General features: G+C 38.6%; 1 protein-coding gene across 1 annotated transcript; it reads right to left on the bottom strand.

Moving 5' to 3' along the window:
- Positions 1–9,933: 9,933 nt before the first annotated feature.
- On the bottom strand, positions 9,934–12,187 carry LOC131639016 (uncharacterized). The gene is made up of 5 exons (XM_058909539.1): positions 12,132–12,187; positions 11,737–12,029; positions 11,357–11,574; positions 10,682–10,912; positions 9,934–9,954 (listed from the first exon to the last, which is right to left on the bottom strand). Exons 1-5 carry the CDS (start codon positions 12,185–12,187, stop codon positions 9,934–9,936), a joined length of 819 nt encoding a protein of 272 aa, XP_058765522.1.
- Positions 12,188–14,783: the final 2,596 nt, after the last annotated feature.

The following is a 14,783-nucleotide window of genomic DNA, read 5'->3' as shown; positions in this document are numbered from 1 at the left end:
CATACAATCCTTCCAATAGCCGTAGTTTTCGCCGTTGAAAACTGGAGCTCTATTATGAGCCCCTTTAGGTCCGGAAGCCATCTTTCCAATAAGTGTTTCACGTAACACGGAATAAACCAGAGCTCTTGATGCCACTTGTTAGACGCTGGCCTTAGGATCTAGAGGGGGGGTGAATAGATCGTTCACAGTTTTACGGATTTAAACAACTTTTCAGCGGAAGTGATTCTGGATCGACTCGCGTCTATTCCGAACCACTATCGAAACGATTATATATGTGTTTAAAAACCAGTCAAGGACTTGAATTGAATGATAAGAGTATATGTTGCAGAATCAAGGCGTTTCTCTTATTGAAAATCAGATTAACTTTTTGTATGATGGACAATGTTTGCAATGCAGTAAGAGTGATAGAAACAAATATACAAACACTTGGTGATAATGATCAAATTGAAGGTAATTCAATGTGTGATGGATTGTGATGTTTATGAACGTTCTTAGTTCACAATCTTAACACTCGAATCGTTGATCAATTTGCTATTATAACCAAATATGAACAGAATGTAAATGAAAAAGTAAAAGCGACAAGAACACGATATTTGTTTAGGCAGTTCGTCGATCGTCCTCGCTACGACTACGTCTGCCCCCAATTCCAAATTGAAATTGGGTAATCTTTCATTAATGTTGAAAGTAGTATATACAAAGAAGATAACAAAGCGATAAACGATAAACCAATTATGTCGATCCTTTGAATCTTCTTCCCCCTTAATCTTGAGCAAGATCAAGGTTATCCAAGAGCTTCACTTTGATTCCCTTCTGCAGTGTCTTGATTCCTTGAACTCCCCGTTCCTCAATCGTTACACTCAGCCGAATCCTCAATGAACGCCTCTTGATAAAAACCCCCAAGAACCACCCGTCGTGGAGGACAAAACCCGCAGATTTTATTCACCAACAAACCCCACAAACCTTCACCCACTAGGAATCTTCAATTCCGTTCCATGGACGTTATCGAACTCATCACTAACCCGCAACGCAAGAATGATTATGTGTAATTGTGTTGGAGATGATGAAGAACGAAGATGAGAAGCGTTTGTGTATCTTTCAGTCGTTGGTGTTGCATTGAATAATTACCCTTGCATAATATATATGATTGCATAACAGTTGGAACCAAGAAAAACTGATTTTTGAACTTTCTTGATCAGTTAGGTCGACCTCTTGTAGGGGTTAGGTCGACCTAGTAGTGCTTGCTGAAGTTTGCTCCCAGTTAGGTCGACCTGTTGAAGGAGTAGGTCGACCAGAATCCTCTTCTGATGCGTTCTGGGAACATTTTCTCAGATTAGGTCGACCTAGTTGTTATGTAGGTCGACCTAGCAGACTGATATGAAGATTTCTTCATTTTAGGTCGACCTGGGTTGACAGTAGGTCGACCTAACTGCTGATTTTCAGCATTTTTCTTGTTCAGCTTGTGTTGAGTCGACCTGTATGCATAGTAGATCATCTTGTGCTTTCATGAGTGATTAAATGCTTTGCTTTTACGATTCCTCCTTGTTGTTTGGATGCTCATTTGAGTTTGCCATAAATCAAAAACATCTTAGAGTGTAGTCTTGTATTCACAAGTAGCATCTTGAGCACCACCTTTCTTGAGAGTGTCAAGATAAAGAGCCTTAAATTCTGGCAGCTCACTTCTGAAGAACGTTTCAAACTCAGCAAGAACAGGATTTCTTCTGCTTCTTGCTCCAGGGAGAGGTTGAGGAATGACTCTGACAGCTTGAATAAGATTCATCTTCCTCAAGGTATTGGCATTCAAGCAGCTTCCTGTATCAGTAACAGGATCCTTGACAATTCCTTGAGCTTCCAAGTCTTCAATATTCTTGGTATGAACCAAAAGATTGGTAATTATTCTTCCAAAAGGAATAATATTACCTTTCTTTGTTCTGAAAGCATTTCTGGAGTCCCTTACAACATTCCACATATGATTGAAAATTATGTAGATAATATCAACCTTCTTCTGAGTGGCAATGCAGTACAGAATGTATTGCTGCTCTTTGTTGACAAAATCTAGGGAATGGGTTGATTTTCTGTGATAGAAACACCCTAGAAGAATCTTGGTCCAGACTTTGTAAAGATCCTTCATGTCTTTGACACACTTTGTTTTCTCTACATCTGTGTATAGAACAGTCAGAACGGCATCCCAATCTGTTCTCTGATCAGATTCAAAGACACCTTCAGGGTTTCTTAAATCGAACATCATCCTCAGAATGTTCTCAGTGATGACAACCATTCTACCATGAAGAAACGATATAATAGCTTTTGGGGCTACGACAACATGAACCCAAAATTCCTTTACCAGTTCTGGGTAAACCGGTCCACAAAACTCAGAAAACAATGACGTCCACCCTTGAAAGAGCATGTCATCCTTGAGATGAAACTCATGTTCTTCAAGACTATCAAAATCAACCACTAATTCACAAATCACTTCCAACTCATTCCTAGGAATCGAGCAAGTGATTTCTCCTTGTTGACGTTGCTGAGAAGATGAACCAACGACTTGTGATGAAGAAGCATCCATTCTAGCACAACTGAGATTACTGGATTTCTTTTTGGTTTTGTGTTTAGGGTTAGAGAAAAGGGCAAACGAGTTGCAGAAATGCATGCAAGAAGAGAGAGAATGAGAGCGAAAAAGATAAACGTTATGATTTGAAATGAATATATAGAGGCGGATTTGAAAAAGAATGCAATAAATTTATGAGAATGAACAGTTACAGAATCAATTGAAATCAAATGCATTAAATGAGGAGTTACGTTAGGTGAGAGAACGTGATGTTTGAAATGATTTACACAGTTACCTAGGGCGGCGTCCCATCAGTTTCACACACGCTTTTACCTATCGTGTGAACACGTGTTCACCATCAGAAAGCACTTGGTGACAGTTGTGTTACAAAGAATTTGCTTCTGATGAAGGATATAACTTCTCATCTTCTGATTCTGATCAATTGTTCTGACTACCATTCTTTAGAAAGGATCTGGTTCTGATAGGATCATCCTTCTTTCCCAGAATGACATCTTCTGAGTGAGCAGATGTGAGTCTAGAAGATCTTCTGACTGTTGGCTCTTCAGAAATTATGAGATTCTCTAAAGATGCAACAACTTGATCTTCTGATCCTTTGCTTCTGAGATCTTCAGCTTCTGGTACTCTGCTTCTTGGTTCTTCAGCTTCTGATATATCAATATCTAAATCTCCAAAATTCTCAAACTGCTTTGGCTTTTCAATACCAAGCTTATCATCAAATCTGATATTGGTTGATTCTTTAACAACCAATGTTTCAGTATTGTATACTCTGTAGCCTTTAGAGCGTTCAGAATATCCAAGAAGGAAACACTTTTGTGCCTTAGAATCAAACTTACCAAGATGATCTTTAGTATTCAGAATGAAACAAACACATCCAAAAGGATGAAAATATGAAACGTTGGGCTTTCTGTTCTTCCACAACTCATAAGAAGCCTTATTTAGAATAGGTCATATAGAGATTTTATTCTAAATATAACATGCAGTATTTATTGCTTCTGCCCAGAAATGCTTAGCCATATTGGTTTCATTGATCATGGTTCTGGCTATTTCTTGTAGAGTCCTATTCTTTCGCTCTACAACTCCATTTTGCTGTAGAGTTCTAGGGCAAGAGAAATCATGGGCAATACCATTTTCTTTGAAGAACTCCTCAAAGAATCTGTTCTCAAATTCGCCACCATGATCACTTCTGACCTTTATGATTTTGCACTCCTTCTCAGATTGAATCTGAGTGCAGAATTCAAAGAACACCGAATGAGACTCATCCTTGTGTTTTAAGAACTTTACCCATGTCCAGCGGCTATAATCATCTACGATGACTAATCCATATTTCTTCCCTCTGACAGATGCTATTTTGACTGGTCCAAACAGATCAATGTGCAGAAGTTCTAGCGGCCTAGAGGAAGAGACAACATTCTTAGATTTGAATGCAGGTTTGGAGAACTTTCCCTTCTAACATGCTTCACAAAGAGCATCTGATTTGTATTTCAGATTTGGGATACCTCTGACCAGATTTAGTTTGTTAATCTGAGAAATCTTTCTCAAACTAGCATGGCCTAATCTTCTGTGCCAGACCCATTGCTCTTCAGAAACAGACATAAGGCAAGTCACCTTCTGCTTCTCAAGATCAGAAAGATCAATCTTATAAATGTTGTTCTTTCTCTTGCCTGTAAATAGGATTGAGCCATCCTTCTGACTTACAGCCTTGCAAGACTTTTGATTGAAGATTATGTCATAACCATTGTCACTTAATTGACTTATGGACAATAAGTTATGTGCTAATCCTTCTACAAGAAGTACATTAGATATGGAAGGAGAGTTAACAATACTTATGGTTCTAGAGCCAATAATCTTGCCCTTCTGATCTCCTCCAAACTTGACTTCTCCACCAGACTTAAGCACCAGGTCTTGGAACATAGACCTTCTTCCCGTCATGTGTCGCGAGCACCCAGAGTCCAGGTACCATGACATGTTGTGCTTTGTCTTCTTTGCTGCCAAGGATATCTGCAACAGAAATTATCTTCTCCTTAGGTACCCACAACTTCTTGGGTCCTTTCTTGTTAGTTTTCCTCAAGTTCTGATTGAACTTGGGTTTGGCATAATAAACAACAGGAGGTACAGCATGATATTCTTTAGGTTTAGCAGCATGATATTTTCTAGGTTGTGTCACATGCTTCTTAGTGTGTGTAGCATGAAAGCTTTTGGCATGTGAAGTGAGCCTAATATCATGTGAGTGGCCATATTTGAACTGATCATACAATGGCTTGTATGTGATTTTCATATCATCTACAGGTTCAAATTTTTGTGGGGTATCATCCTCATAGCCAACACCAATCATTTTGTTTCCAGAAACACCATATATCCTAGAAGCAAGATGACTTCTGCCAATACTTCTAGATAAGAACTTTCTAAAACTCGAGTCATATTCTTTCAGAATATAATTGAGACTAGGAATGGATTTTTCTGAGTCAGAAGGAGATCCAATATCTTTGGATAATTTTAAAACTTTTTCCTTCAGTTCAGAATTTTCCATTTCCAGCTTCTTAGTTTCAGAGTCAAATAGCTTTTTCAGATTTTTGTATTTGATACTAAGATGAGCCTTGAGTTCCAGAAGTTCTGTTAAACTGGAAACTAACTCTTCTCTAGATAGTTCAGAAAATACCTCTTCAGAATCTGATTCTGATGTAGATTCTGATCCATCATCAACTGTGGCCATCAGTGCAATGTTTGCTTGCTCTCCTTCAGAGTCTGATTCTGATTCTGAATCTGAATCATCCCACGTTGCCATAAGACCTTTCTTCTTATGAAACTTCTTCTTGGGATTCTCCTTCTAAAGTTTTGGACACTCATTCTTGTAGTGACCAGGCTCATTGCATTCATAGCATGTGACCTTCTTCTTGTCAGATCTTCTGCTTCCAGAAGATTCTCCTTTTTCAAGCTTCTTAGAACTTCTGAAGTTCTTGAACTTCCTATGCTTGCTTTTCCAGAGTTGGTTTACCCTTCTGGAGATCATGGACAGTTCATCTTCTTCTTCTTCTGATTCTGATTCTTCAGAATCTTGTTCTTCTGCCCGAAAAGCGTTAGTGCATTTTTTATAATTGGATTTTAATGCAATAGACTTACCTTTCTTCAGAGGTTCATTAGCATCCAACTCTATTTCATGACTCCTCAGGGCACTGATCAATTCTTCAAGAGAGACTTCATTCAGATTCTTGGCAATTTTGAAAGCAGTCACCATAGGACCCCATCTTCTTGGCAAGCTTCTAATGATCTTCTTGACATGATCAACCTTGGTGTATCCCTTGTCAAGAACTCTTAATCCAGCAGTTAGCATTTGAAATCTTGAGAACATTTTCTCAATGTTTTCATCATCCTCCATCTTGAAGGCTTCATATTTCTAGATCAAGGCAAGAGCTTTGGTCTCCTTGACTTGGGCATTTCTTTCATGAGTCATTTTCAGTGACTCATATATATCATAGGCAGTTTCCCTGTTAGATATCTTCTCATATTCAGCATGAGAGATAGCATTCAGCAAAACTGTCCTACACTTGTGATGATTTTTGAATTGCTTCTTTTGATCATCACTCATTTCTTGTCTTGAGAGCTTTACACCACTAGCTTTCATTGGATGTTTGTAACCATCCACCAGAAGATCCCATAAGTCACCATCTAAACCAAGAAAGTAACTTTCGAGTTTATCTTTCCAATATTCAAAGTTTTCACCATCGAATACTGGTGGTCTAGTGTAGCCATTGTTACCATTTCCATTGTATTGCTCAGCAGAGCCAGATGTAGATGTAGGTGTTGGAGTTTCACCAGCCATCTTGACTTAAGCGTTTTTCTCTTCCTGGATCTTTTCTAAACACGGTTAAGTGCTTGCACCTTAGAACCGGCGCTCTGATGCCAATTGAAGGATAGAAAAAAACACTTAGAAAGGGGGGTTTGAATAAGTGTGACTTTAAAAACTCTTAAGATAAAAACAATGAACACAATATTTTTATCCTGGTTCGTTGTTAATGAAACTACTCCAGTCCACCCCCTTAGAGTGATTTACCTCACCTGAGGATTTAATCCACTAATCACACAAGATTACAATGGTTTTCCACTTAGATACCCTCTAAGTCTTCTAGAGTATTCTGATCACAACCTGATCACTCTAGGAACACAATGCTTAGATACCCTCTAAGACTTTCTAGAGAATCCGATCACAACTTGATCTCCTCTAGTTCTTTACAAATGAATGTAAACAAATTCTTACAAGAGTATTACAATGCTTCTTAAAAGCTATAATCACAACTGTGATATTTCTCTTAATGTTTAAGCTTAATCTCACTAAGATATTACAACAGTAATGAAGTGAGGTTGAAGATGAAGTTTGAGAGCTTTTTGAATTTGACAGCGTTTCTGTATGTTTGCGCAAAGTGTTGTATTCAGCTTCTCATCAGAACTTCTATTTATAGGCGTTTGAGAAGATGACCGTTGGGAGCATTTAATGCGTTGCGTGATCCGTACAACATTGCATTTAATGTTTCACTCTTTTGTCAACTACCTCGAGCCTTGCTTTTCCTGCTTTAACTGACGTTGCCTTTAATAGCTTCTAACGTTCCTTTTGTCAATCAGCGTAGCCTGCCATCTTGTACTTGCTTCTGATCTGATGTTTGTATAAACAACGTTTGAATATCATCAGAGTCAAACAACTTGGTGCAGAGCATCTTCTTATCTTCTGACCTTGAAGTGCTTCTAGCGTCATACCATGAGAACTTCAGTGCTTCTGCTTCTGATCTCAAGTTCTTCTGATGCTTCAATAGACCATGTTCTGATTCTGCTTGACCATCTTCTGATGTCTTGCGAGAGCATGTTCTGATGTTGCATACTTGAACCTTCTGAGTCAGTGCTTCTTGCGCTGATTTTGTGCATACTCTTTATATGTTTCCTGAAATGGAAATTGCATAGGATTAGAGTACCACATTATCTCAAGCAAAATTCATATACATTGTTATCATCAAAACTAAGAATATTGATCAGAACAAATCTTGTTCTAACACTCAGCTCTTCTTTCACGTTCTGGACTTCCTTCTCTAATTCCTTATTATTTTATTAAAAATAACATTAAAATTAGTAATTGGCTTACTAACATAACACCTCATTCTTACTAACACCACATTTGGCCCAATGCCATAATCCATCATTCTCCAATTATTTTCATAAAACCAAAATAATTCTAATTATTAATTCAATTTCCAATTAAATTAAAAATTAAAATATACGGATGTTACAACTCTCCCCCACTAAAAGAGTTTTCGTCCTCGAAAACATACCTCAAGTGAAGAGTTCCGGATAAGAGCCTTTCATCTGGCTTTCTAACTCCCAGGTAACATTTCCCTCAGCCGGTCCTCCCCAAGCTACTATGACCAAAGCTATCTCTTTGCCATGTAACTGCTTCAGCTTCCGATCTTCGATCCTTATAGGTACAGCCTCAACTGTCAAATTGTCTTTTACATGTACATTATCCACATGGATCACATGAGACGAATCCGCGATGTATTTCCTCAACTGATACACATGAAATACATCGTGCAAAATTGCAAGCATCGGCGGTAAAGCAATACGATAGAATACTTCTCCCACTTTTTCAGAAACCTGAAACGGACCGATGAAACGCGGTGTCAACTTCTTTGACTTCAGCGCCCGACCAATACCCATCATAGGAGTAAGTCTCATAAACACATGATCTCCCTCTTGGAACTCCAGTGTCTTTCTCCTCTTGTCGTGATAACTCTTCTGACGACTCTAAGAAGTTTTCATCTTCTCTTGAATCATCTTAATCTTTTTCGTAGTTTGTTGTACAATTTCTGGCCCGATCACAACACTCTCACCAGATTCATACCAACATAATGGCGTTCGACATCTTCTACCATACAAAGCCTCAAACGAAGCCATACCAATACTCGAATGATAACTATTGTTGTAGGTAAACTCAATCAAAGGAAGATAACTATCACAAGCACCTCATTTTTCTAGCACACAAGCACGCAACAAATCTTCTAACGATTGAATCGTCCTTTCAGTTTGTCCATCAGTCTGCGGATGATAAGCCGAACTCAACCTCAGCTTAGTACCCAAAGCCTTCTGCAAACCTTCCCATAACTTAGACGTAGATCTCGGATCTCTGTCAGACACGATACTTGAAGGAATACCATGTAGACTAACTATCTTCTCAATATACAATTGAGCTAACTTCTCCATCGGATAATCCATTCTTATCGGTATGAAATATGCAGACTTCGTCATCCTGTCCACAATAACCCAAATAGCCTCACAATTCTTAACAGTTCTCGGCAAACCCGACACAAAGTCCATTGATATGCTATCCCACTTCCATTCAGGAATGAACAGCGGTTGCATAAACCCAGATGGCTTCTGATGCTCAATTTTTGACTTCTGGCATGTCAAACAAGAATAAACAAACTCTGCAATTTCCTTCTTCCTTCCAGGCCCCCAGAACAACTTTTTCAAGTCATGATACATCTTGGTAGCACCAGGATGAATGCTTAATCCACTACGGTGTCCTTCTTCCAAAATATTCTTTCGGAGTTCAGCAACATCAGGAACACAAACTCTGTCACCAAACTTCAATATACCATTCTCGTCAACTCTTAATTCACCGCCTTTACCTTGATTAATTAAAGTCAACTTATCAATTAACTCAACATCAGCTTTCTGACCTTCTCTGATCTCTTCAAGATTATTTCTAGTCAGATTTAGCCTACCCAGTTTAACACTATTAGGAGTGCCCTCACATACCAAACTCAAATCTCTAAACTGTTTAATTAAATCAAATTCCTTCACCATTAGCATAGACATATGCAAGGATTTTCTGCTCAACGCGTCAGCAACCACGTTTGCCTTACCAGGATGGTAATTCAAACTAAAATCATAATCTTTAAGGAATTCTAGCCACCTCCTCTGCCTCATATTAAGCTCCTTCTGATCAAAGAGGTACTTCAGATTCTTATGATCACTAAACACTTCGAATCTCGAGCCATACAAATAATGTCGCCACAACTTCAAAACAAAAACCACAGCTGCTAACTCTAAATCATGAGTCGGATAATTCCTTTCAGGAACTTTGAGTTGTCTCGATGCATAAGTGACCACTTGTTGGTTCTGCATCAATACACCACCTAAACCCATCAGTGATGTGTCACAATATACCACGAACGTTTCTGTCGAATTCGGCAAAATCAAGATAGGAGCACTTGTCAACCTCTTCTTCAACTCTTGGAATCCTTCTTCACATTTCAAGTTCCAAATAAACGCTTGACCCTTCCTCGTCAATGTAGTTAACGGCAATTCTAACTTCGAGAATCCTTCTATAAACTTACTGTAGTAACCTGCAAGACCGAGGAAACTACGAATTTCAGACACTGATTTCAGAGTTCCCCACTGACATACCGCTTCTATCTTCGTAGGATCAACCTCAATACCATTATTAGAAATCACATGTCCAAGAAAACTAACTTCATCCAACCAAAATTCACACTTTGTCAATTTGGCGAAAAGTTTCCTCTCTTTCAGCAATTCTAACACAATTCTGAGATGTTTCGCATGCTCTTCTTCGTTCTTTGAATATATCAAAATATCGTCTATAAATACTACCACAGACTTATCAAGATAGGGATGGAAGGTCCTATTCATATACTCCATAAAAACACCAGGTGCGTTTGTAACTCCAAACGGCATTACCGAATATTCGTAATGACCATACCTCGTTCTAAATGCCGTCTTCTGAATATCGTCTTCCTTCACTCGAATTTGGTGATACCCAGACCTCAGATCAATCTTACTAAATACACAAGCTCCAACCAGCTGATCCATCAAATCATCAATCCTCGGCAATGGATACCGATTCTTGATAGTAACCTTGTTTAATTGTCGGTAATCTACACACAGTCTCATAGGCTCTTTCTTCTTTACCAACAATACCGGCGCACCCCACAAAGAAACACTCGGACGAATGAATTTCTTCTTAAGCAACTCTTCTAATTGTTTCTTCAGTTCAGCCAACTCTGATGGTGACATACTATATGGTGCCATCGACACTGGACTAGTTCCCGGAACCAATTCAATAGCAAATTCTACTTCTCTTTTCGGCGGTAACTCGTTTACATCTTCTAGAAAAACTTCCGGAAATTCACATACCACTGGTAATTCAGTACGTACTACCTTCTCCTTCAAGTTCATCAATGCAAACAACATAAACACCGTTGCACCGTCCTCAATAGCTTCATTCACTTGTCTAGCTGTCATGTTCAGATCATCAGCACTAACAGCTTCAGGAAATAATACCGTCTTCGAAAAACAGTTGGTATGAACACGATTGAATTCCAATCAGTTCATTCCCAGGACTGCATCAAGTTGTTTCAATGGAAGACACACTAAGTCCATTCCAAATTCTCTACCAAAAATATCGACCGAACAATTCAAACAAGCAGACAAAGTCGTTACTGAACCCGATGCAGGAGTGTCAATAACCATACTTCCATTTATATCAGATATTTTTAAATTCAATCTCTTAGCACAATCCATAGAAATAAAAGAGTGAGTTGCTCCAGTATCAATAATCGCAACTAAAGGTGTGCCATGAATGAAACACGTACCTTTAATCAATCTATCCTCTGGAGTAGTCTCCGACCCAGTCAATGCAAAAACTTTTCCTCCAGCTTGGTTCTTCCTTGGTTTAGTACATTGTGGGCTAATGTGACCCTCTTCACCACAATTGTAGCAAGTCACAACCTTCTTCTTACAATCAGTGGCAATATGGCCTACTCTGTCACACTTGAAGCATTTCTTCTGTTCAAGCTTGCATTCATTCTTACGGTGTCCAACCTCGCCACAGTTGTAGCACCTGACAAGAGCACTAGAGTCTCCCCCGCTAGGTTTCTTCCAGTCAACCGCTTTACCTCTATCATATGGCTTACATCTATCCACATGCTTCTTGCCCTTTTTGTCAACTAACTCGCAAGAGTGAGATGACTTCATCTTGATATTATCTTCTTCAAATATTCTGCTACAGTCGACCTGATCAGCAAATCGTCGAATCCTCTGATATCTGATACCCTGTTTAATCTCATCACGGAGACCATTCTCGAATTTTATGCATTTCGAGAACTCACCAGCCTCGTCATTGTTGTAAGGAGTGTAGTACTTTGCCAATTCTACAAACTTGGCAGCATACTCTGGAACTGTCATATTGTCTTGCCTCAGCTCCAGGAATTCAATCTCATTCCTTCCTCGAACATCTTCAGGGAAGTACTTCCTCAGAAACTCTCTCTTGAATATAGCCCAAGTGATTGCTATACCATCAGCGTCCAACTTAGCTCTCGTAGTAACCCACCAGTCATCAGCTTCTTCCGACAACACGTGAGTGCCATACCCCACTTTCAGGTCTTCTGCACAATCAATGACTCTGAAAATCCTTTCGATCTCCTTGAGCCATTTTTGAGCACCTTCCAGATCATGCGTACCCTTGAACAATGGAGGATTGTTCCTCTGAAAATTCCCCAATTGCCTGTCAACACCAATCCCGGCTCCATTTGCATTCCATCCCAGCATACCAGAAATCATGCCCAGAGCCTCAGCGATAGCATCGTTGTTTCTTCCACCTCTTCCAGCCATTGCTCTGCTTAAATCATAAACAATTTAGTCAGAACAAAAGTATCAATAGTGTTTAACCCGCAATAGTCACATACACAGGGAAGACTGACACAAGACTCTGGTCACAACGGTCGACTATGCTCTGATACCACTATTGTAACACCCTTCAAAACCCCGCGGCAATTTAAATAATTATATCAGAGTAACATGAAACAAGGGTGCCACAATTCAAATTGAAGATAAACGTAGTATGTCATTGTCATGCATTCACCGAGGAAAATTCATCATAATTCATAATATCTCATATTTGCACAGCAGAAATTAAATCATATAGATAAGCTCAACATCCTTGAAGCTATATCCCACAAATAATTCAAAACAACAAACAAAATTATAAACTCAAAATCTTAAAACTCGCGTTCCCCAGTGTTATAATATCAGAGCATGACACCTGACGCTAAACTAACACACTGACTCATGAACTAATCCTCACCAAGTCGAAAGCCGCTATTCCTCAGTATGAAAATAACAACATGTAAGGGTGAGTTTCATTCACGATTAACAAATATTGTAGCATCATAAACAATAACACCTCATAGTTATATTATCCACCCAATTTCATCATATTCAGATTATCAGGAAACATTCATCATTTACACAAACGTCAACAGAATACATCGTTCAAGCATACACTCATACTCATCATTCAAGTCACACTAATCATGCATATGTATGAAGTGACACTATGCATGTGATACCAATCCTCATCAATGGGAATAACCCACCGACCGATCTATCATCATCTAGATACGGCCCTGCCAGCACAAATTCCGCACAATGGAAATTATGCCCTTCACTGAATCCACACCTCATTCGGATTCAGCCCGCAAACATATGATTATGAATGAATGCAAACATATATGAAACATACTTATATCCTCGTCAAGTCTATGAGTAAATCTCATCTAATACTCAAATCATCATCATCATCATCACCATCATCATCGAGCATGTTTACATATGTTAACATCATTCAAAATACCATCCAATCATCTTCATAACACACAGATCATCACATGATTATCGTTTCAAACATAGCATGTATTAACACATCTCATCGCATATATGTACAATACATCCTTCAACAAGCAATTAAATCATAATTTAAAATAATTAAGTTACACTTCATTTCATCATCTAAATAGATAAATTATTTCATAAGGTGTGTCACACTCAAAACGGCACTAAAAACGGGTTTACGATTTGAAAATTATGCATCTTTAAAAATTTTCCAAAACAACTATCACTTACAGCACGCGGCACAAACAAGGTTCGCGGCGCGAACTGAGCGAATCAAATTTCCTTGACCTTTCTGCCAAGCAGTTCGCGGTGCCAACCCTTGGACGCGGCGCGAACTGGCGATTTCACAAAGCCCCAAATCGCAGAAAACAGCATACGAGTTTTATCCCAATTCCACCAAACCCTGACCAAACCGATTCCAATCGACAAGGTTTTACATGCAACCACACAACACATATTATAACACACTTTTAGCATACAATTTGCATCTATTATCATCATAACATCATCAAGTCATGCAAAGTTTATCAAATCTATACAATTTTCATCAAACCATCCCCCAAACCCCAATCTAACCTATGATCCAATTGACCTAAACAATACATCTAATCAGCCCTATCATCTATAACACGATAAGATATGCTAACCGTAAGAATCCCCCTTTACCTTAGCCAAAAGTTCTTGATAGGTCTCTTCCTCTTCTGTTCCTCTTTCACGTTCCTTGAGTTCCTAACTTCTCAGTGAAGGATAGAAAAAAACACTTAGAAAGGGGGGGTTTGAATAAGTGTGAACTTACATTGTAGTTTGTGTTAGGGTTTGTGCAGTCTTATCTATTGTGAGCAACTCTAATATCATATTGATAGAAGAGTTTGGTGTTTCCATTGAGTTGTATGCTCTGTGTTTATTCATAAGCTTTTAAGCATTGGATGACTGTGTTTTAGAAGTGTGTCTTCTAATATTTCTAATTAGGGATGGCAAGCAGACCCGCACCCGAACCCGAGTCAACGGGTGAAAACACGAGTTGACTGGATTTGGGTTCGGGTTCGGGTGCCACCCACTATTTCGGGTGCGGGTTTGGATAGTGTGAAACCCGCACCCGAAATCACACCCGCTTATATATATATATATATATATATATATATATATATAGTTAAAACATAGTTTGGTTCTAATCATATCTTAGAGTTTTGATGATAACAATTAAATAAATTTTGTATAAGTAAATATGGTACTCTAATTATATGTTTCTTATTTCAGAAGAAGTTCTAACTCAAGTACCATCAGAACATGGACTTTATGTAAAGCTGAACAAAGAAAGAAAGAAAAGTCACGCTGAATTTCAAGAAGTTCTAATGCATGAAGACTTCTGAATGCACCAACCGCTGTAGACAAATTATGATCGAAGTTATATTCACAAATTCAAGACAGAAGTTATGAAGAAAAGGAAAAATAAAATGCAAAGTTCTGATACAAGATAAAATACCAT

Source organism: Vicia villosa, unplaced genomic scaffold (genome assembly GCF_029867415.1).
Source record: "Vicia villosa cultivar HV-30 ecotype Madison, WI unplaced genomic scaffold, Vvil1.0 ctg.002503F_1_1, whole genome shotgun sequence".
Taxonomy (NCBI): domain Eukaryota; kingdom Viridiplantae; phylum Streptophyta; class Magnoliopsida; order Fabales; family Fabaceae; genus Vicia; species Vicia villosa.
This window is presented reverse-complemented; position numbering and strand designations above follow the sequence as displayed.

What these genes read in the sequence shown, in the direction of transcription:
- LOC131639016 (XM_058909539.1), bottom strand. Translation starts at nt 12,187, where the DNA reads ATGATTTCTGGTATGCTGGGATGGAATGCAAATGGAGCCGGGATTGGT. An exon ending in TTACAACAATGACGAGGCTG is followed by an intron (nt 11,575 to 11,736) that starts GTGAGTTCTCGA and finishes CTTGCGAGTTAG; the next exon opens with TTGACAAAAAGGGCAAGAAG. An exon ending in TAGAATTTGCTATTGAATTG is followed by an intron (nt 9,955 to 10,681) that starts GTTCCGGGAACT and finishes TCGGTCTTGCAG; the next exon opens with GTTACTACAGTAAGTTTATA.